At 38.5% G+C, this 22,374-nt stretch overlaps 1 protein-coding gene across 4 annotated transcripts in view; it reads left to right on the top strand.

The window, feature by feature from the left end:
* CEP350 (centrosomal protein 350) overlaps positions 1–22,374 on the top strand; it is a 75,956-nt gene that overhangs the window by 13,207 nt on the left and 40,375 nt on the right. For 2 of the 4 annotated variants that reach the window (XM_061452003.1, XM_061452001.1), the window contains exons 3-18: positions 165–208; positions 1,146–1,260; positions 1,970–2,102; positions 4,289–4,905; positions 5,384–5,494; positions 9,216–9,329; positions 12,664–12,807; positions 13,638–14,293; positions 14,936–15,057; positions 15,133–16,196; positions 17,536–17,689; positions 18,912–19,075; positions 19,424–19,613; positions 21,067–21,287; positions 21,407–21,570; positions 22,232–22,342. In XM_061452003.1, coding sequence (XP_061307987.1) covers positions 165–208; positions 1,146–1,260; positions 1,970–2,102; positions 4,289–4,905; positions 5,384–5,494; positions 9,216–9,329; positions 12,664–12,807; positions 13,638–14,293; positions 14,936–15,057; positions 15,133–16,196; positions 17,536–17,689; positions 18,912–19,075; positions 19,424–19,613; positions 21,067–21,287; positions 21,407–21,570; positions 22,232–22,342 — 4,124 coding nt within the window. The remainder of the gene's footprint in view (positions 1–164; positions 209–1,145; positions 1,261–1,969; positions 2,103–4,288; positions 4,906–5,383; positions 5,495–9,215; positions 9,330–12,663; positions 12,808–13,637; positions 14,294–14,935; positions 15,058–15,132; positions 16,197–17,535; positions 17,690–18,911; positions 19,076–19,423; positions 19,614–21,066; positions 21,288–21,406; positions 21,571–22,231; positions 22,343–22,374) is intronic. The other 2 variants (XM_061452002.1, XM_061452005.1) reach the window with 2 other exon arrangements.

Genomic DNA, 22,374 nt, shown 5'->3' with positions numbered 1-22,374 from the left:
GACTGATAGCAGCCTCTCCTAGAGGACATTGACAGGCTGGAACTGAGTCATTAAAAGAATTTGATTAGTGAGCCCATGGAAATTGTTTTGAAGCAGCATTTTATTTCATTGTTTTACATGTACTAATGAGAAACATATTTCTGTTTTTTTTTCTGCTCCATAAGATCTAACTGCAGCATGGGCTACTTTTTCTCAGACTAAGGCTGCTGTAAGTACTGATTTTTTTTTTTTCTTTTGTGTTTTTGTTTGTTTTTTGGTCTTACTCCTTTTCAAATCAGTTAATGGCTACACAACTTTTAACTCGGGTATTGTTCAGTGATTGTTAAACAGTTTGAAATAAGGCAAGCAGTTGGAATATATGCATGTTGGCCATTGTTCTATCTTGGAAGCAGATTTCCACGTGCAGTAGAAGAAATGTTTGCCACAGAAAGCCCAGTCTTGAGTGTAGTAACACATGCTGAGTCTTGAGTTTAGTATTACCTTTCTATGTAAAAAAGCGGTGACTTCTGAAAACTTGAAAAAATAGCTCTCCCCTGTTTACTGGTCAGAAACTGGGACAACACCAGTGTATTTCATCTTTGAGCATTGGAATTGCTGTTTTTCTGTGAGAATTTAACTAGTTTCTAAAACCTGGCTTCAGGTAAGCCAAACATCTTGTTTTTTCATGGAATTCAGCTCTTTTACATAGCCTTGTCCATCTGTCTTTTTTGATAGCTTAGCATCAATGTGGGGTTTTACATGTGGAATCTTGTATCATGCTCGATTTTGAAAAGAGTATTACAGAATTTATTCCAAATGAGATTGCTTTTTCATTCAGGCCAAGCATTAAGATTCTGCATGGCATGTTGTTATTAATTTTTTAATTTTATTTTTTTCACAATAGCCTGCCTATGGAAGCAAAACTGTGCAACAGAACTATGTAACAAAACCTAATTTAGATAATCCTGTTAAACAAAACTTAATAATCTGATGTAGTTTCTGGCCATAAGGCTGTGCAGTTTTATGGTATCAGCCTTGTGAAGTTGCTTTTGCCTGTGGCTTTATTCTTTATGAAATGAAGAAAAATTGGTCACATTAGAGGAATAAAACCCTGTAGCCTAAAAACTGAAAACACTATTATAATTTGCATTATCTTCAAATTCTAGTTACGTCATATAGAGAACAAATTGGAAATAGCTCCCACCAGCACAGCTGTATTTGATTCTGTCATGGATGCCAAGAAGCCCTCTGCTAGTGCTAGCAGGAAAATATGCAGAAAAGGTATGTGTTATTGAGGGTATAGTGTGTAATGCAGGGTAAAGCCACTGTGATCTGGGAAAACTTGATTTTTCCTCCCTGCCCTCAAGTTGTCTCCTGCTAATGATCTTTATTCATGAAACTAATTGCCCATGAGAAACTAAAGTTTTCTTCCCTTAGCTTAGGGAGGAAAGTGTACTATCACAGTCACTGGGTTACAGGGAGGGACAAGACTTTCTGATGTTGTGAGTGAGCAGTGTTTATCCCATTCTGATACCATGAGTTCTCTGGGGGGGCAGGTGGGTGACAATTGTTTATGCTGGACTAGCTGTTTCTATTTTTTATTGTTTGTCAACTGTTATACCCTGATGCTCCCTTTATTTCATTTAAGGAAAGCATTTGCTTATAAGAAATAAGCCCTCATTTTAAATACTGTTCAAAGCATTCTGGTAGTGTGACACTGGAGAAGAACAGACAGGTCGACCTCTAGTGGCAACACAGCTTTCACAAATTTAATTACTTACAATGTTTAAATATGATTGTTGTTTCAAGTACTTGCCACCTTGCCTCCTAGCTGTTGAAATCAGCTTGTTGAAAAAGAGAGGAAGTACTTTAGATGTTATTTTGGAGTGCTGCTTAAACCTAAGGAAAACTGTGTTCTTAATTGTTTCCCCAAGAGTTTTCTCATTCTGGAGAGATAGGTACATAGAGAATTCTTTGGTTTCTGCTTCAGCTTCCCAGTCCTCCAGCCAAAATAAATCGAGCAAGGAAAAGTCCTCACGCAGCCCTCTTCGAGTGACCACTCTTGAAAGCAATGTGAAAAAAAGCAATCATGCGGAATTTCATGAACCACTGGCTTCATACAGGTTAGTGCTGAGACAGTTGACTGTTAAAGAAAAATATGCTAAGATCAAAATTAAGCTAATAGTGATGTTTTCTGAAAGCTCCTCAAAAAATTATTTGCTTCCTCCCCTCACCCACCCACCCACATGACTAGCCTGTGGTGTTGGACAAAAGTGTTTTCCTTTTAAAAAAAAAATATGAAATAAAATACAAACTTATTTATCATTCAGTGAATGTGAGTTTAAAGCCAGATGTCTTGAAATAGAGCCAGATCATCAGCTTGATTTGGCTGTGGCCTCAGTGGCCTGTAAGTTTGATAGGTATTTTGGTTTAGTTATAAGAACTAAAAAGAGTATTTCCTCCTGTTTATCCAACTTTGTTTTATTAGTTCTTTATCACGTATTCCCAAATGTGTTATCATAAGATGGTGTATAGCAAGAACATCTAGTACTAAATTTGCATTCAGTTCTTGTGTGTGAGAAACCCAAATAAGAATAGCTGTATCAAGGAGAAAAAGTGGCTTGGAATATTTGAGAACATAGGGCATGGTGGGGTATGAGGAATGAAGGAAAATATGGAAAGCCTGTTTTTCTTAGTGTATGTTAAGTGCTGTAATGAACATAAGATGCCTTAAAAACTTAGATAACATGCAGTCAAAATAAACTCCCTATAACTTGCTGTAATATCAAAGCCTAAAAGACTTCTACCATAACTTCTTTAATTCTTCATGATTTTTAAGCAGTGTGTGTTCTTTGCACAGGCATCCCTGATGATTAGCTTTGTTAGGTTCTTAATAGTCTTTTTATTGGATTCTAACACATAGTTTGAGTATTTTTCTAAATGTTCTCACAAAGATTTGGGGGTTGCTGATGGCTGATTAGAGTGGAGTTGGGACAGTGGTATTTTTTAAAATTCTACTAGATCTCTATTAATAATCATTATCCTAAGACCTGAGTTTTGGTCCCCTTTTCCACTACTTGCCAGCTGTGAAGCTTTTCTCCTTGTTTGTTGCATGGTAGGCTGATGTGAATCAGTTGTGTAATCTTTGGTCAGTTTTATTGTCTTCCCTATCTGCAATAATTTACATCAGTTATTTGTTGCAAAACTACATAGTAAATTTAACGGAATTCAGGGAAAGCAAGAAAATGAGAGCAGCTAGACTCATGCTGTTACATCCAGGTGGAAAGAATGGCTTTTTTACAGTAAAAAGAACTGTGTGGCTCTGGGGGCATTAATTTGGGAAGTAACATCAGAGCTGCTAGGTTAACATTATTCCTGCTCTGAGAGCAAGCCTGTAGTCAGTGCTTACAGTGTGCATAAGTAAACAAAAGCCAGAAAGCCAGACTAATGGGTAGAACAACCTGCTTGTCTATATATTTATATATACTTTTGATGAAATTTTGTGCATTTAAACCGCGCAACTGTTATGTTGGTTGGTAATGATTAGTGCACTATGCAGCAGCAGTGTGCTATTAGAGAAAGAGTGGTAGACAATTTCACAAGTACAGTGTTATGACTTGGCTTCAGGTCAGTTCTTTAAATGTACTTGCTGAGGAAGCAAACCAGGTAGCTTAAGTGCCAGTTTTTAGTATCTTCAGCCCTTCATTCGTGAAAACATTAAATACATTATATACAAAATGCTAAGAGATCCTTAGTTTGTTGAATTTTTAAGCTCTCAGTAGGCTTTATATTTTTTGCAATACATCCAGTTCAGTCTGAAGTTCTTGTCAGGGGCTTGCCTTTTTAATGCTCAAATACAGGACAGGGTTTTCTTGTGCATTTTATTTGTTTTCTCGTCTAATGACTGTGCTGTCAAGAAGCTGGGCGGTGGTTTGTTTTAGAAAATGGATATTAATTATACTTCTCAAGTTTTGCACTTGTTTTTTAATGTAAAGGTTTTTTTAAACTGAGGGGTGACATTACTGTTTGCTGGTTTTCTACATAACCAACGTTCAGCTTTTCAACTTTATATATAGTCATGTTCTGACAGAGTGCAGAAAATGAAATCTTTAACAGGAAACCTCTTTCAGTTTCATCACACTTGCACTATTAAATGTGTGGTGATCAAACTTTAGAAGAGCTTACCCTTAAAGTGGAGATGAGGTATAGGAAGTCATTCTTACAGTTAATGAATATGTCGATTGCTGGGTTGGAAGGTCATACAGTTGTATTTCTGATGGTGACATCTTTTTTCCTTCTATTACATCAGGGATACATACAATTCTCTCTCTTATCATGGTTCCAGCCAACTTGAGGCCAATCAATTGCTCTCTAGTTTGGACTTCAGTGAAGCACAAGGGAAGACGGAGATAATAGGCCGTATGATACATGACCGAGATGAGCGGCATCTACAGAGCAGAGATTTTGAAAGCCCATGTTCTTCTGCTGCAGGCGAGACTGTTGTTAGGTATTTGAATGACCGACCAGCTATTGATGCCTTGCAGAATAATGAGGCATTTCTTAAGGCTGCAACACCTCCAAGATTGGATGAGGAAAAAAATGGTGGCTCTGGAGGAGATGAGAGTAGCACTAAAACTCCTCAGAGTAACACATCCCAGGACAGTGAACTGAAAGCGTCTTCCTCTTCTGCCACCAGTACTTCTAATGCTCATAGGCTGGAGATTTTGAAGCGGCAGCAGCATGATGCTAAGTTGGAGAAGCTGAAGGAGCGGATTCGGAAGCAGTGGGAGCATTCTGAAGAGTTGGGTGGCAGAGGGCAGCACTCAGGCTATGTTGAGCAACCTGTTGTGATCACAAACATGGAGAATACAGTAACTCCCAAAGTCAGGAAAGTGGCAACTGCACCTGCTGCTCCATCATACAGAGGTACGGAGGTGCAGAATCCCTCCCTGTTGGTTATACATGGTGAAGGAGTGGAGTTCAATTCATTGAGCAACATGTCAAAGCATGGATATGACTCATAACTGTGTTTGGCAGTACAGAAGTGGAATAGCATGGTTTGATCAAAGATATGGACAAGAAAAAAAGGAAATTATTGCCTATTTAGAGAACTGTGGATTCTTTTGAAATTTTTCCTGTCTCATTCCGCATTACTATGTAAAAAAAGCACACTGTATTAGCATTTAATTTTATTTTAGTATGTTTATTTTATGGTCCCAGAGCTTATTGATTGAGAAAGCCTTTCACATTTTTAATAATCTTTTCTTCATGCAGTCTACTGTTTTTCAACTGTGCGCAACTGCCAGACTTTCTTACTTGGCAGTTCCCCACCTCTTCCACCCTGAGAAAGCTTTATTTACATCTTGTTGCAGTTATTTTAAACTCCTAAATTGTTTACTTTCAGGTTTCAATCCTGCCGAAACAAGAATTCGTACTCTAGATGGGAAGATCTGGCATGATGAAAAATTTCACATTAGTCGGGAGTTGTATAGAGATATAGCACTACAGTTAACAGGTGAGACACAAACTGAAGTGATTAAACCACACAACCTGTTCTTAAGAGGCAGAGAAGGATATTTTGAACAAGTCTGCAAAGTCCTGGAAACAAAAAATCGAAGCAATGAGTGTTAAATATATTGTATTCTTTACACGGGAGGAGTAACTCATTGAACACTAAAATGAATAAAAAAAATCCATCTCCCCATTCTCTCATTAAAATACTTTTAATAGGAAACCAATACTAAAAACAATCAAATGATGGCTTTTCTTTGAAACAGACAAAAAAACCAAACCACAAACAACTCTTTGGTAGAACAGTTGTCATTTAAGTTTGTAACTTCTTTATATGTGTCTGCGTGAATGAATGCGATTTCCTGTTAAAAGCGCAAATCTGATCCACTTTTGGTTTTGATGAAACCTGTATTATCTCATGGGAACAATTGGGGGTTATTTTTGGCATTTTAAGCACCATTAATGTGATACAGTGTTATTTTGGAGGCTGCATTCTGCATACTTCAGTATGTTATTAACACATTTTTGGACATGAAGCTGCTGTGGGAATTGTTAGTGGTTTAGTTGGAACATATAGGTAGCTAAAGGGGCGATGGGAGTTGTCTGCTGTAGAAAGTCTCTGGGAATCCTTATTTAAAATGGAGGAGGTAGCCTGCAGTAAGGGTGGTGGTGAGATTATATGGCATTAAGTTGATTTAATATCTCTGAACTTGTAGAACTGTATTATAACTGTTGGAGAAATTTGTATCCTAGAGATTTGCACATATGCACTTTTTTAGAGATCTCTTACCTGAATTCCTTGAGGAAGGGGAGAGCAGGTAGATCAGAGAAGATTTAAGAAATCTTGTAAATAGTCTATATTTTATTTCCTGTACAACTTTTACCTTCAGTATTATAAGGCATGGATAGGATGTGGGGTGGGAGACTGAATAACTTTGCATTGAGAAAATAACAGGATGTGTTAACTTTGGGATTTATTCCACATGAAGGTGTAGGAAGGAACCTTGAATGCTAAAAGCTCAGGAAACTGTTACTCAGTCCTCTTTGCCTAATGGTCTTTTGAAAAACATTGTTGCAGAATGTCAACACAGGAGAAATGATCTCTTTCTAGGTGATGAGTTCATTGAGCAACAAAGTATTCTGATACTTAAAATTGTGAGCAAAAACAATAAAAAACCTGTATTTACTTAACAGTTACACTGCTAACAGACCAAAACAGTGATACATGCTTTATGTCCTCAAATGTACTGCTCTAAGACACAGTCTTTATTCATTTTTCACTTTGGAAAACTGTAGTACGATTGGCAGCTCATTTCTCTGGGTGATCAAGGATAGGATGCTCAAGTGTGCATTTTGATTTGCTAGGCTGGTTACAGGGGAGTGCTGTAAGGTTGAATTGCTTTTGACTGACTTGGGAGAGGAGATACCAGGTGAATGAAAAGAAAGGGAAGGGAAAATAAAATCCCTTAAAGAGCCTATAGTTTTGCAGCTTAAGAATTTGTGTATTAAAAATAACCTTTCTTATTGGTCAATACATTCAAGACCAGAGGAGTATATGATGAGATTGTAAACTTGTAGGTGTCTTTGTATGTTGATAGTATAGTGGCTGGTATAGAAATTATTAGATTTCAGTACAGCTTAACAAGATGCTGAGGAGATTTTCTGGAATCATTCATAAAAAACTCTTCGGAAAGAAGAGGCACTTCTTTTCAGTAAAGTTGTTTTTCACATACTCTACTCAGCATCAGCCTATGAAAGTAGTCAAGCCTATGAAAATTTCCAGACTTTTAATCTACACTAGCATTTAATTTGGGGGGGGGTGTAGTTTTGACAAGCAAAATATAACTAATCAATGAGCTTTTTGTAGAAATCAAAATTTTTTAGAAGCTTCACTGAAGAGGTTTTATTAAAAAGGCATTTGGATAATGTGTTCAGTGGACTTCTGCCTACAAAAGGAAGGAGCTCTGTGTGTGTTCACCCATACTCCTGTCTTGATGCCATGCAAAGAACAGCTGTTGTGGAACACGTCTTCTTTCTGACCTGAAAAGATAATATTGAATAGCTGATTCCAAGCAATCAAATGCTGGTGCTGTACATAATATATTCTCTAAATGTATTTTTAGGCTTTTGGATTATCTATCTGTGTTAATTCTGTATTAAAGGTATAGCCTTTAAACTACAGCCTAGAGGTTTGGGTGTGTACAGTCAGTTGTATCAAAAGTGTCCTGTGGTGCTAAAATAAGCTATAATATCTCTTATATCTTCAGAAGCATTGTTCTTTACTGTAACAAGATTTTTACATGTAAGTGTAGACCATAGAGAACATCTTTTTCTTTGTTTAGCTGTTAGGCTGAAGGACGTTGTATGGACCCCAAGCTTCCAGTAATTCTGTCTGAAAGATGTTCAGGACTTGCAGTACTAAAACAAAACTGCTATAATATGAATAGAGTGGGAGGCAGCCTGCAGTTTCCTGGTATCAGGAAGGAACTGTTTTTCATTGGAAGAGGTGAGGAGGCAAGCTAGACTTCTGTAAATGCAGTCACTGAGGCCACTGGTACTTGATGCATTTATTCTGTCTTCCCTGCACTTGTAAGCCTCAAAGACGACTGGAAAATTTGTAAGGAAAGGATGTTACAAGGGAGAAAGACTCTAAAAATTCCTTTCCTACATCCTTTAATAAGACCTGTTGTTCTGTCTCTTATAGTTCCTATGGACATCCATTAGAGAGCAGACTCAGCTAAAATTAGGGACTGTAAAAGTTATTATTGGCATCTAAATAAAGCTTCGGATCTATCCATGGAGAGGTTATTTCAGGTTGTCGATCACACTCTTTCTAAAGGGATACAGGAAAACAGTGATTGTAATGGCCATGGAGTGCCTTATCTACAGATCATTTCAGGATTGAGAGCATCTTCAAGGCATGCAAACTGAAGTGCTTTAAGAAATCTTTGAACATGTCCAGTGGAGACTGCTGAGACCAAATATATAGCTTGCCTTTCCTTCTTGAGCAGTGATTGTCTCTGCTTTGTAACTTGGGGAGCTGGGAAACCCACTCAGTGGGGTGGTGGTCGAGCCACATTCCTGGTTTCCTTTTTTTTTTCGCCCCAACATGAGAACATGGTAAAATATGACTTTGGTAAGTGTTCCTGGCATCTCTAAAGCCTAAAACCTACCTGTATTGTAGATGAGGCCTTAAGTGATACATAATAGTTCTGCATTGCTGGGTGAATTCTGTGACAAGTTTTGCAGGTATCCTGTCTTTCATGCTGCAGCATGGCAGCAACGAGTGCTTGTGCTGTCATGGGTTGAAGCGGAAGCAGCAGCCTGTGCGTTTCAGATGTTGAAGGAACTACGTGTTCTTGTGGAACATTAATACTGAAAAATGTAATATCTGTAGTAGAAGTGAACCAGCAATTGTTCCTGCCAAACTGTTAACATTTCTTTTAAAATTTAACATGAACTTTGTAAAGATCTATTACGGCATTGCTGTGTGTTTGCTGCATTCCAGTGGGTAGGTAAGGAACACTTGATTTAAAGTTTTCATGATACCAGGATTTTAAAATGCTGGACTGGGAGTAGTTGGTCTCAACATATAATGTGGGAGAGTCAGTGAATTTTATTGTGTTTTTCCAAGTTCCCTTTTTTTAAGGTAAGTGTTGAAGCAGGCTTGTCATTCTATGTTCTTTTCTGTGGGATATCACTTAACAGCTTTTGTTTCTTTTTAGAGCATTCAACAGTGAAAGGAAAACCTAGTGAGAAAAACAAAGAGAAAAAAGCAACCAGACCAGTGCGGAAAGTACAAAAACTGACACGGTTGTCAAGTCCAGAGTCCAAACAAGGTGACTAGCTCTACTGTAGAGGGAAGGCTGTCACTTGTCCTTCGGAGATGAGTTGTCTCAAGAAATAAAGAGAAATTAAAGCATGTTACTTTCCAAGTCTTCTCAGATATGTGACAGCGCTGTTGTAGTGTGTTTGTAGACTATATGCTGCATTGGGGATGTGTGTGTTTTTGTTACTGGGTAGTTGGCTGTATGTGCTATTTTTTGTTTGTTTTAATTTTCTGCCTTTCCACTTGCTGTGAGCACTTTATGGGAACTGCTAAAGAGCATGTGTTTCTTGGGGTGTGGGGGTGGGTATCCTTAGATATCAGTCAGGCTAACACAGACAAAAAGCAATAGCTCTGTTTGGATTCTTCTTCTATTTTGCTTGTGTCAAAGCTGATTAGTGCCTTCTCAACTAATGTTGAGAAGAGGAATGGCGAGGAGTGCCAGTGGGATTTGCCAAGTTGACCCCCTCTGCAAAGAGGGGCTGCAGTAAAAGCTGTTCACTTGCATGATTGCTCAGTGGAGAAGCAGAGAACAGATGTCCTTCTGGCTTTTCTCTGGCTGTTGCCATTCTATGTCCTTTGTCAAGTTGTTGCTGTCCTGCACCCTTAGTTCTGGCTTGGCCCATTCCTGGCTTTTTAAGTTAGTGAAACTTACAAAAACCTGTTCCTTGACAAGACTTACAGATTTTGATATTTATAAAGGAATGTTTATTTCTTTAACCAATTAAGATTATTTTTTTCCACTGTTGTCTGATATTTCCACTCTCTATCAAGTAAAATTAAAGTATTAGGAGAAGATGATGTGAGATTACTATAAGGCACTCCTCTACAGTAGAAAATTGAGTTAACTATATGTGGAATTCTGTCAGCACTTCTTAGTTTTCCAGTAATGTTAATTTTTGATTGTGTGTAGCAAAAGAATTAGGAAGACTTCCACATCTGCTTTGCATTTGGTTTTATTTTTCATACAAAGTAAGTGGTTATGACTGCAGTCCCATTAAAGAGCAATATTTTTTCTTTGAATACATGTGGTATTAGGTATCTCTTGCACCTCTAAAGAATTGATTTCTCCTTACATACAGTGACCCATAATTGGTAAATACTTTGTTGAGGAAAAAAAAAAAAAAGCTTTAAAAAATCATTGCAAAGATTTTTTCAAGTGAGTGTGCTTCTGCAAGCTGTAAATCATGAAGCTGCATGTGACTATTTTGTGATAATGAATCATAGAATCATAGAACCATAGAATAGTTAGGGTTGGAAAGGACCTTAAGACCATCTACTTCCAACCCCCCTGCCATGGGCAGGGAAACCTCACACTAAACCATCTCACCCAAGGCTCTGTCCAACTGGGCCTTGAACACCGCCAGGGATGGAGCAATCACAGCTTTCCTGGGCAGCCCATTCCAGTGCCTCACCACCCTCACAGTAAAGAACTTCTTCCTTATATCCAATCTATACTTCCCCTGTTTAAGTTTTAACCCATTACCCCTTGTCCTATCACTGCATTCCCTAATGAAGAGTCCCTCCCCAGCATCCTTATAAGCCCCCTTCAGGTACTGGAAGGCTGCTATGAGGTCTCCACACAGCCTTCTCTTCTCCAGGCTGAACAGCCCCAACTTTCTCAGCCTGTCACTTGAAGTGATAATATGGATTTGCTCCTTCCTGTGCTGATCAGTTCATACTTAAGGGATGAAACTATCTTAACTTACGTATTTGTGACAGTTCCAAGTGATGGGGGAGCACAAAGATAGCTGCAAGTTTTAGTGGCAATGATTATTCACTGTAATGGATGAAATGTGAGGAGAATGATGTCCTGAAATCCCTAGAAGATAACAAGCGTAACTGAGTGGTATATCTGTGATGGTCTGTCCTCCTTCAGTCATAGCAATAAGAAAATGCTTTACATAGCCAAGGCTATAAATAGCCAGAGCTCATATTCTGCTCTGTTAGCGTGTTTTAGTTCAAACAGCTGACTTGAAATGGAAGATGAGACTTTACACTGCCTTTTTAAAAGCACATAGAAGTAATGGAGAACAGTGAGTTCCATGAGAGAACCCCTTTGACTGATATATCTGTTTCAAAGAGGCTTGTAGTGACATGTTTTAAGTGGCAGATTTATAAAATACTTGGGTAATTTACAATGTAAGCAAAGAATACTGTTAGTAAATGGAAGAATAGTGGGCTATAGGCTTCTGACTGAGCAAGTTTCCTCCTGTTTTACAATAACAAAAAGAAAAGGGGGGGGTGGCAGGGTGTGGAAATTAGGGACTGGGATTACAGAAACACCGTTGTTCTGCTGTCCTGGACTTCACTTGAAGTTGCTTTGGATTTTATCTTCAAATCCTGTTGGGCCCAGACAACAGTCTTTTTTACTTTGGCTGTGTTGTTTTCACGCTGCAGTGTCTGGGTTTGTTTAGTCAGTGCTGTCAGAGGTAGAACCTGAAACTGAATGGTTAGAAAGCAACTGCAGATTGTGTATTGAAGTTAGGTACTTTTCTAGCAATAAGATAACTGCTAAATTGTCTGAAGTAGGTTATTAATGGTTTTATTTTTTTATGTGATGCTTTTCTCCAGAGCTCTTTAAGGTCATTATTAAAAAAATAATAAAAAATTAACAATATTGGAAGTTATTGGGATGAAAGGTGAGCTGAATAACAGCATTTGATCAAACCAATATTAGGTAAAAAAGCCATCATACCCAGTTTTTTATCATCTAATTATATGTGGGATGATATAATAATACTAGTAACATTTTGATTTGCCTTCTGTCACTTACAAGATAGTCTGCTCTTGAATTAAGTATCAACTAATAGCATTTATTTTAAATATTTTCAGTCTTGGTACGGAAATCCCAGATGGAGGACAGAGTGTTAGCATTGGCTTAGAACAACTGCTGCTGTCTTATTTTTTCTAACCTTTCCCAAGACACGTATTGTAACAGTTACCTGAAAATTTCTGAAGGTTGTTTTTTCCCCTTAGAATAACAACTAACCTTCTTTTTGTATGAAGGTGAATTGTTCTTCATCTCCCACCTTTATTGTTCTTTTTCTGTTCCTTTTATTTGTTCTTATTTTCCTTATTTGAGTGAAGATGAACAGCTTCTTCTCAGACCTCTACAGTTATTTCCCCTCATCCCAGTAACATTTGCTTGTATGGTTTAGACCTGTGTAACACCATTCCCCCCCCTCCCTTTTTAGTTTTTTTTTTCCTTTTTTTTCTTTTTTCTTACACCAGTTCTTACACCAGAACTAAATGGTATAGAAATAATCTGTGGTTGCAATAAATATTGTTTGATATGTTGGAAAATCCATCTGATACTTGACTTTTATTTATTACTTACTGTGCAGGTGGAAACTATGTAATAAATGCATCCTCCTGGCGGGAGGGACAAAAGCTAGTAAAAAAGATACTGGGTCCAGCTCCCAGAATAGAACAGGACAGAAGAGCTGTATCTAGTGACAGAACAGGACGAGAGAGAGCTGCCAAGACTGGTAAGTTGTACTTTTATCGCTGGACTTTTTAATTACTTTTTTTTTTTTTTTTTTTTTTACTACTTTATTATGTAACACTGTGTGTCTGCAGAATAAAGCAGACTTCTGAGACAGAATGAAATCAGGTTCTTATTTTAATAACTCCTATTTTTAACCTGGGATTTGGGGGAGGGATTTTGCTCATGTCCACTGTTGTGATGCATTAACCTCTCTTTCTGGGTGGATTATGAACTTTGCTTGGTGTCATGGGAAGCTTACCCTGCAAGTGACTTGAGGTACGTTACATGCTGCAAAGGCACTCAGGAAAAGATGGCAGATAAGTTTGCAACGAAAAAAATAGAGACCACCTGCAGTCAGTCTTTACCTCTTGAAGCTAGTGAGGAAAAGAATGGCTAGCAGTGGTCCACAGGCCCGATGAACTTTCCAGATATGCTGTATATAATATGTAAGCTAGAATTGGGCATCCCTGTTTTACAGGAATTGGGGTTCTTCCAGATACTATCCCATCATCTATGTGCATCATAAATCTTCACTGACTCCTCTACCAACCCTTTTTAGAATTTATCCAGAATCTCAGACAGCACAAGTAAGGAATGGTGGTAGCTGCTGTGCTTCTTACTGCCTGTGAGGTGGTGAGGCTGGTTAAGACTATAAAGGGTGTGAGCTCAGTCGAAGCAAAGGCTACTATATTAAGATTATGACAATGAAGCAAAAGCACATTTACAGTGAGATTTGCACTCCTCCTTCATCCCCCCTTTTGCAGCTGTTGCAATGTTCTCATGTAATTTCCAAAATTTTATTTTTACCTGAAATATGTGACTGTTCTTTAGCAGGCTGTATTGGAAGGACAGGTTCAGATTCTAGACTGGATGTTACCTGTAAAACCTCTTCAAGAAGTTTTGAAAGGTCAAGAAGTAAAGTACATTCCGAGAATAATCTGAAGAAACTGGAAGCTGCTCTTCCAGATGATAAGCAAGAAGATCATGCCTCTGTAAATAAGGACTTCCTGCCCATAGAGATACGTGGAATTCTCGATGACTTGCAGCTGGATTCCATGAGTACAAAGCAGGAGAAAGATGGGGAAAAGCAGAATCATAAATCTCTATTGCCCACTCAAAATGCCAGGAGTCACAGTCCCACCAAAAGGAAACCGGACAAGATAGCCGCCAGTGAGGAGCCTCAGGTGATCTCTAAGAAACGTCACTATGATACAGATGAGGTTCGTCAGTACATCATCAGGCAACAAGAGGAGAGGAAAAAAAAGCAGAATGAAGAGAAGAAAGCACAGAAGGAGGCAACGGAACAGAAGAACAAAAGGCTCCAAGAGCTTTACAGAAAGCAGAAGGAAGCTTTTACTAAAGTGAAGAATGTGCCTCCTCCTGAGCCTTCAGCAGCCAAAAGGTTACAGGAAACTTATTCTAAGTTATTGCTGGAACGTACGATTTTAGAAGAGCCACCTCAGCTGCCTACAGTGCAGGAAACACAGGTAATAGCTGATTCACTAACTTGTGTTGCAGTTGTTTGCAGGAATAGGAGGTCATATGTTTAGGAAGGTCATGAGTTGGTCCAGTTATCAGTTAAGAAAAAGGATAGAAGGAAAAGTATAGATTTTGTTTAAATATAGTGGTTTTGATCTGGACCCTCCTTGCTAGTGGCTGCTTTTTGTCACAGCAAGGCCTATAAGAAAGGTGATTGGAAATCACCTTTCTGTTACAAATAGAAGCAGAATTCTGGATAATAACTTAAAGCAGCTATAAAGGTTGTCTGTTAAGAAAACTGAAGTCCAAGTCTGAATTAGAGAGCTTTGAGGTTGCTTTCAGTCAGTAGACAAACTTCAGCAGTGAGTTAAATTTGCTAATCAGAAACTGAACATGAAAAAAGATTAATATATGGTGAAAGACTAATATCAGTTTGTGTTTGGCTGAACTAGTTAAGTATGTAAGCAAAGCTTTTTGCTTTTTTCACAGTACATTCTGCTGAGACAAAAGCATAAATGTCTTGTGTTTTTAAGTCTTTGTGTGGTAGGAAAGATGGGATACTACACTGAGAAATGTAAGCCTTTTCAATTTTAATGAGATGAGCTTCTAAGATTTTGAAAGTTCATTTTTCTGGTTGTCTTCATTTCTAGCCCAGACCTGGTTATCAGCCATCTGGGGAATCTGACAAAGAAAACAAGGCTCAAGAGCGTCCTCCAAGTGCGTCTTCAAGTAGTGACATGTCGCTTTCGGAACCGCAGCAGCCGCTGCTGAGGTGAGCCACTGTGGGCCTTTTCTCTTTCTCTCTTTTAAAGTACTGCGGTACTTAAATGTTGGCTTTCCATTTCAGGACCGATTTGATGGAGCCTCCATGGATACAGCCAGACAGGTTGAGCCCAAGAGTGCAGCTCTCTCACCCATCAATGCTCATGGGCTCAAGTGGAGGCCCTTGCTCCCAACACTGGAGTCTGGAGCAGATGGATATTTTGTCAAAGGAATGTGATGCCATGATGGCAGGCAGGAGGAAACATGCTGCACCCATGGGATCACTGACCTTGATGCCTCAGCTGTACCTGAATTCAACTGCAGCACAGCAAAACCTCTTAGTGAAACCTACTGCTAATCAATATAAGAGCAAATTAGATCGGATTGAAGCTTTGAAAGCTACAGCTGCTTCACTTTCTAGCAGGATTGAAAGTGAAGCCAAAAAGTTGGCTGGGGCTGGCATCAATTATGGTACCATGTGGAACTCGGACCATGAATTCATGCAAGAAAAACAGGATGATGGGCGGTGGGCAAAGGCTGTGAGTCCTCCTGTGAGAGAGGAAAATGAAGATGCTATTTCAGCCAGAATTCAAAAAATGTTGGGTACCTGTATGTCTCATACAGCCTTTGATGACAGCCTTCCTGGTGCAGGCAACCTTAGTGAATTTAAAAAGCTCCCTGACTCTATCAGGCCTCATGCTGATGTAGTCAGCCTTGGAATGAGATCCCCTGCTACTAACAGGCATGAAGGGATACCAGGACATTTATGTAAGAGACAGACAGACTCCCTTGGGCATGAAAACCAGGCTTACACTCTGAACAAAGCTGTAATTCCTCATGAGTCCAGCATTGACTCCATCAGTGAAGGGCCTCTCCCAAGTGATGGAAGTCTCTCTGAAGAGGAAGTAGGGCAGCACAGACAGTTGCCGCTGAAAATGCTGGAGACATTAAAGGAGAAGGATTTCTGCATTCGGGATAGAAGTGCATTTGAGCCCATAAAGGAGTTTCAGAAAGCAGCTGAGAAATATTTGCCACTTTTCACTCAGACAAGTGATGCACACAGCAAGGGGCCATGGGAGGAACTGGCGAAGGGAAGTCCTCACAGTGTCATCAACATCTTTGCAAAAAGTTACCAACTTCATGGAAAAGGTAAAAATGGAAAAAATTCTCAAAGCTCTTGTGAATTCCTGTTTTCCCAGTTTTACTATTTCATACACTTTATACTTCACAGGTAAGGAATGTGCTTTTTAGATGTCTCAAACATGAATCTGTGTAAGGCTTTCTCACTTTTTCACTAACTTTTGAATGTTAAATTACTTCCCCTTGCCTTCTTTTGCTGCCTTGTCTGTGGAAAAAAGGAGAAAAAGGAAAAAAAACCCATGCTTTTGGGCTGGAAGAATATTATTTTTATATTAGATTGCTGTGTGTTTCTAGATTAGTAGCTAATTCATATATACTGGGTTACATTTATTAAGGATGCCCATAGTTACGGAATTATGAATGTAAAGTTAATTGTATCCAGAATTACATGCTAAATCTAAATTGCCCAGAATGCGTTTGGAAATGGTCTCTCCACTATGCGAACAGACCCTCTGGTTTGGAATGTGCATCCTCCTATTATGTATGCAGTCCAGATCATCTGTAATAGGATGCCATCCCTGTTTCAGTTAAAGCGGAAAGATGAAATAACATGCTTTATGCAGCACTTTATGGTGTAAACATAAGTGCCGTAAACTTGCTATGCAACAGCTTTACTATGCTGTTGTTGCCGTAAACTTTCCTATGCAAGAATATAGCTTTGCTATACTAGCTTCAGTGAGTGAATGATGTGGTCTTTCTTTTTTGCATCTTTCCTCATACGAGTTACTTGATAATGCCTCAAAGTAGTGCAACAATTAAAACTTCGCTAACAATACTGGATCTTGAGAAAATAAGGGACAGTCTCTTGTTTAAATGAGCCCTTTCAAGTGTTAATGTCTTAGGGCATGCTTTACAAGTGTCCCATGCAGAACACTTAATTTGATTTTTTGTACAAATTCATTCTTCATTTTATGAGTAGTTTCTCTTGCCTTGAGTTCCTAAGTTTGAGGAGTGTTTTCTAAGAAGTTGCTTTTTATCTTTGCTTGTTTTTTTTTGCCTTGTTTTTTTTTTTTTTTTGCTTCATTTTATTTCCCTTAAATATGATTGCGTTTAAATTTTCTGCATGTGGCTCTACTCAAGCGCTGTGCTCTTCAAGAATGTTTTAGCTGGAGTGTGTTAATGGAGTATTCACTTCATAATTTACAAAAAGAGGGCTGTGCTTGCTATGTTGCATTAAAACTGCCACGGGACAGCTGCACCATTTTTCTCCTGATGTTTTTGTGTTTGAAAGGAAGTCTTTGTAACTCATGGTTGGGAGCATTATAATTCCTGTAGCTTTAATATCTGCTTGATGCACATTGTCGTTTTGTGTCATTTTTGTTTTTTCCTTTCTTTGTCCACGTTTTAGTGTTTGATGAAAGGTTGAATGGAGGGTCTGCCCTTCTGCACCCTTTACTCCCTGCCATGAGCCCTCCAGAGAGCATGGTTTCTTCTGAAGATGACTTTGTCTCATCACAGGAAAGTGGCACTTTAACAGACAAAAAGATTGCACGTGACCTCAGGTAGCTGCACGTTAGATTTCTTGTTAAAATCAAAATGCAGAATTCAACAGAAAGTAGTTAATGCAGTATTTGTTTCACAATATGCTGGACATCTTTTCTGTTACGCTGTACAGTAATACTAGCCAAAGTGATGAGGTACGACTTTAGGACCTTTGCAGTTAATGTAACAACCATCATGGTTAAGACATAAAAATTGGAGTCAAATATTCCTGTTCTGTCTAATTTTTGTTGTTCTTTAGTCTGGCCAGGTAGCTTTAGGCAAGGTTTTTACCTGTCGTAGTCAGGTGAAAATTAGTTCTCCATATTGTGTGGCAGCTATAAAGCTCAATTGGTTGGTCTTTGTAATCTGGAAAAAAAAAAAGAAAAACATTTGAAAATGATAAAATATCTTCAGTACTTCAGAAAATTTTTAAAAGCCTATGATTGCTTTCAGTAAGGGTTTGGTAATGCTTAGTAATGGATAGGTAAATCATCTAAGAACTTTTAAAACCTTTCTTGCCGGCTAAAATTTGAAGACTGCAAATCCTAGGCTCTCCATGTTACTGCTGACTTCATGTCATGGTCCTGAATTTTCTAAGACCCCCTTGTATTTTTTTTTTTTTTTTTTTTTCTTTTTTGAATTGAGATATATTTACATCTTCTGGGCACCTCAGAGAAGGCCACAAGTACTGTTTTTATACTAGTAATACTTTACCTCAGAAGAAAGGAAGGTAAAAGGCATTTTGCACCCTGAAAACAAATGCAAAAAAAGTTTTCTTTCTGATTAAACTTCTTAATATTTCTTCTCTTGGTATTCTTTGTTATGTAACGCGGTGCTATATTTTTTTGCAAATCCTGTCTAATCACTGCTGTTTCTGTGAGTTGATGATACTTGTATGCCCAGAGATTATTTAAAATGCAGTCTTATTTGGAGTCATTCTTAAGTTCAGATCTGTAGTCAAATAGTTCTGAAGAGTTTTTAGCATTGGAGAGGATGGTTGTTACCCATCTTCTACGGTTTCATATTATTGGAAGCATGTTTCAACATGTTCAGTATCACGTCAAACTTTACTAGTGTCTCAGCTATCATAGTTTTTAATCTTAAAATCAATGCTTTTCAAGTTGGACTAATTAGTCTAGTTTTAGCCATCTGTCTAATTAAAGTGTAGTGGATTTCTTGTGCACAGTGCAATGTGGGAGCTGGAAATCCATAGTTAATCACTGTCAATGTGCTCCTTTTTAGTGTTGCTGGCAGCAGTAATTCAAACATTCAGGAAGAAGTTGCGAGTAGAAAGTCTCCTCATGAACCTCAATCTGCAGAGCTTGCTTCTCAGCATTCATCTGGACCACGGTCTGCAGCATCTTCTCGCTCGTCTGCTTCCTCTAAAAAGAGAGGGAAAAAGGAACGTAAGTGCAATACTTGACTGTAGCTTACCCAAAGAAAGCTAGGCTTTATTCAGATTATCAACATCAAAGAGTCAAATATGTATTTTCTTTATTAACAATAACATGCAGAACTGAAAGGTGAGTGACAGTTTTCTTGGTAGTGGACACAATACACAGAAGAGTACTTAGTCTCTTGTAGGAAGCTGCCGAATTTACATTTCTTGCTTGTTGGAATTATAAACTTCTAACTCGGAGGTTTCTTTAATTGTGGAAAAAAGTTCTCAATTACCTGTTTCGGGGCTCTTGATGGTGAGAGATTCATACTTAGAATTCCAAACATAAACTTCTGGCAATGATGTTTCTTCTTAGGGTTGGACTCTTTCAATGGAAGTTCTCACCATTTCCCTGTGGAAGAAGATAAAGTGCTATCTGAATTGGAGAGGGCATCCCAACCGACAAAGAAATCCTTATCAAGTAGCAGAATTTCTAGTAAAGATCATGAACAGAACCCAGATACAGACAGTACACTGGAAAACTTGTCTGGACACTCCCTGATGAGGTAACATGAACTTTATAAGACTGTATGCAAATATAACTAAACTTACGGTGTTATGGCATGTTATCAGAAATGGCAGTGGCTTTGGATGTGCAAAGGAAAAGTAACAGAAATGATCAAATGTTAGTAAAATGGGAATGCAGAAAATATTTTGTAGTTCATTTTCCCACCCCACTCCCCACCCTCTGTATTTTAAATGTCAAAGCCTAAAGTAAATGGCTGTAGTAAGAGAAAATACAAAACAGTGATTCCTTCCCAGATGGTTCCTCTATTTTTGTGTGGATAACTGGCCAATACAGTTGTCATGTCAGGTTCAGCAGTGAAATACAATTTTTATATTTTTTTTTTTACTTCTATAAATGTTCTGTAGGAAGTGTGAGGTGGGGGGAAATAGTGTGTGCAGTCATCTTGCTCTTTTCAGTAGAATCCACAGACTTTTTTGGCTAGACTTGTATTCAGCTAATACTCATAAACCTATCCAGCTACGTGAGTTGATGCTTTCTGAGAGGTGAACTGATCCTTGGAAAAGAGTATAGAAAAAAAGGAAAAAAGTACTAATTTTCTGCTAATTGTGCCATGAAGATGATTATGGAATACTCAATTTAGTTTCCTTTGCAGTTTTTTCTAAAAAGCAACAAATAAAACGAGTGGTCTCTCATCTCTGTGGGTACAGGGCGGTTCAGAGATATTGACTTATACTGGTGACTTTCACTGATATCCAGTATTGGGTATGAAAGGAAATTTGAACAGTAAATTTAAGAAGTGTCTGGGTGATTTTCTGTATGTTTAAATAACTTGATGTCTTTGTGTTTAAGCGTAGTAGTTTACTAATTGTTTGTCAAGTTTTGGCGTTCAAGTGTTTCATTGCATTTTGTTGAGAGAGTTGGCTCCAGGGCAGTGACTTAACCACATTCAGTTGCATTCATGTGCCAGTAGTAATCTGTTCACTTTCTAAAAATTCTGTTCATTGTATTCTGTTATCAAAATATGGCCCTAATTTTCTGTAAGTAAACCAAAAAACTCAGACTCTCAAAACAGATATATAAATGCACATGCAGGTGAGTGCATCCAGACTTTGTCATGGCAGGTTCCTAACAAGGAGGCATTGAAACTGCTTGTTTGGCCATGTAGAACATGGTAGATACTATGCTTTGGTTTTAGGTTTTGGTTGGGTTTTTTTCCTCTTTGGTGTGTACTAACTAGGTTTAATACTTGGAGGAAAAGTAGAGTGCTCTAGAAACTTAACCTTAACCTGGGATATGGGTACAAAACCCATCTCATGAGGCCATTTCCTAAAGGCACACTGGGCCTTTATAGTGCAAACTATAAAAGACTGCCTTTTATGTGGATCTTTTTGGTGTGTGTAAGTGGAAGAACTAGGAACTTCCTCATTGTGGTATCAAATGGCTGGATTTAGGAGAATATTGACTCCTTTCTTTTTTCGTTTCACTGTCAGTTTCTCAGACAAGGGAAGATCCCAGAAGACACCAACTTCTTCCCCATCTCCAGGTTCCCAAAAAATGTTGCAGTTTGATTCTATAGGCAATACAGCAGAAAGAGTCAAGTCACCTGCTGGCTTTACTGGAAGTACAGCCTCAGGGCTGAAGCATAATTCAGCCTCCCCCGACTTGAGTCTGGGAGCTAGTAGGTCTGTAGCAGGAGCAGCCTCTGCAAGCGGTGAGTTGGTTTTTTTTTTGTTAAAACCACAGGAATCCCAAAGTAGTTATATTTTTTCTGTATGTTTGATGTGGGGCACTAAAGTCTAAGGAAGTTGACCAGTAAGTCTTATCCTGCAGGATGTATGCGCTTCTCCCCTGCTGGTCTTCAGCATCGTTTATCAGTAGAATTGAACTACCTTAGTGCTATTGAGGAGTCTGTGAGACAGCTGTCAGATGTAGAACGAGTACGAGGCATATCACTTGCCCAGCAGGAGAGTGTTTCCTTGGCTCAGATTCTAAAGGTAATGGAAAAATACTTCCTTGTCTTAACCTTCTTTTCTTCTTTATTTTGCAAGAAAATTAATCAGGGTGAGTTATGCTTTTGTTGGCAATGCAGAGAAATTGTAATACTCCTGATAGTGTCTCTGCCAGTGTCCATTTTTGAGGATTAGTGTCTCTTCTTTTTCTGACTCTAAGTTGACACCAAGGAACTGATGACTCAAACATGTGTCATTAATATACCATTAGCTGGAATCACTGCTTTAGTCGTATACTTCAGTAAAATAAAAACTTGATTGTTTATAGAGTTTGATACCGGGTCCCAATGCCATGCAGTGTAGTTGTTCAGGCTAGATCATTTGTCTTAGACCATGAAAAGGATACTTCTGGTTGAAATTTCCTAATGTTGGCAGGATTGCTTGTTCTTGTTTGTTGAATTAATTGGTCTCCTAAATCCTCTTTTCTTTCCACACTGTAGTGGAAAAGTACGGGGCATGTGCATTGTCTACTGCTTGCTTGAAAAGGGAGAAGGACAGTTGGTAGCCTGGAAATTTTACTTTAGCAGAAGAGACACCACCAGTAGAGAAGATCTAGATCTTTCAGAGGTCATTGCAGCTAGAGGCTGAGACAAAAAGTGTTTACATTTAATTTGCATGATTAAAAACTTGTTTTCCTGATTTGTAGGCTCAGCAGCAGCGCCATGAACGGGACCTAGCTCTTTTAAAAATCAAGGCTGAACAAGAAGCTTTAGAAAGTCAGAGACAACTGGACGAGGCAAGGCAGAAGGCAGCTCAGGTAATGCTGCCCTTCAGAAAATGTGGGGTGTG

This window comes from Pezoporus flaviventris, unplaced genomic scaffold (genome assembly GCF_033815535.1).
Source record: "Pezoporus flaviventris isolate CSIRO_AGI_PZ_B2104156 unplaced genomic scaffold, CSIRO_AGI_Pfla_v1 ptg000013l, whole genome shotgun sequence".
Classification (NCBI taxonomy): domain Eukaryota; kingdom Metazoa; phylum Chordata; class Aves; order Psittaciformes; family Psittacidae; genus Pezoporus; species Pezoporus flaviventris.
The sequence above is the reverse complement of the archived record's forward strand: the minus strand, read 5'-3'. Positions and strand labels throughout refer to the sequence as shown.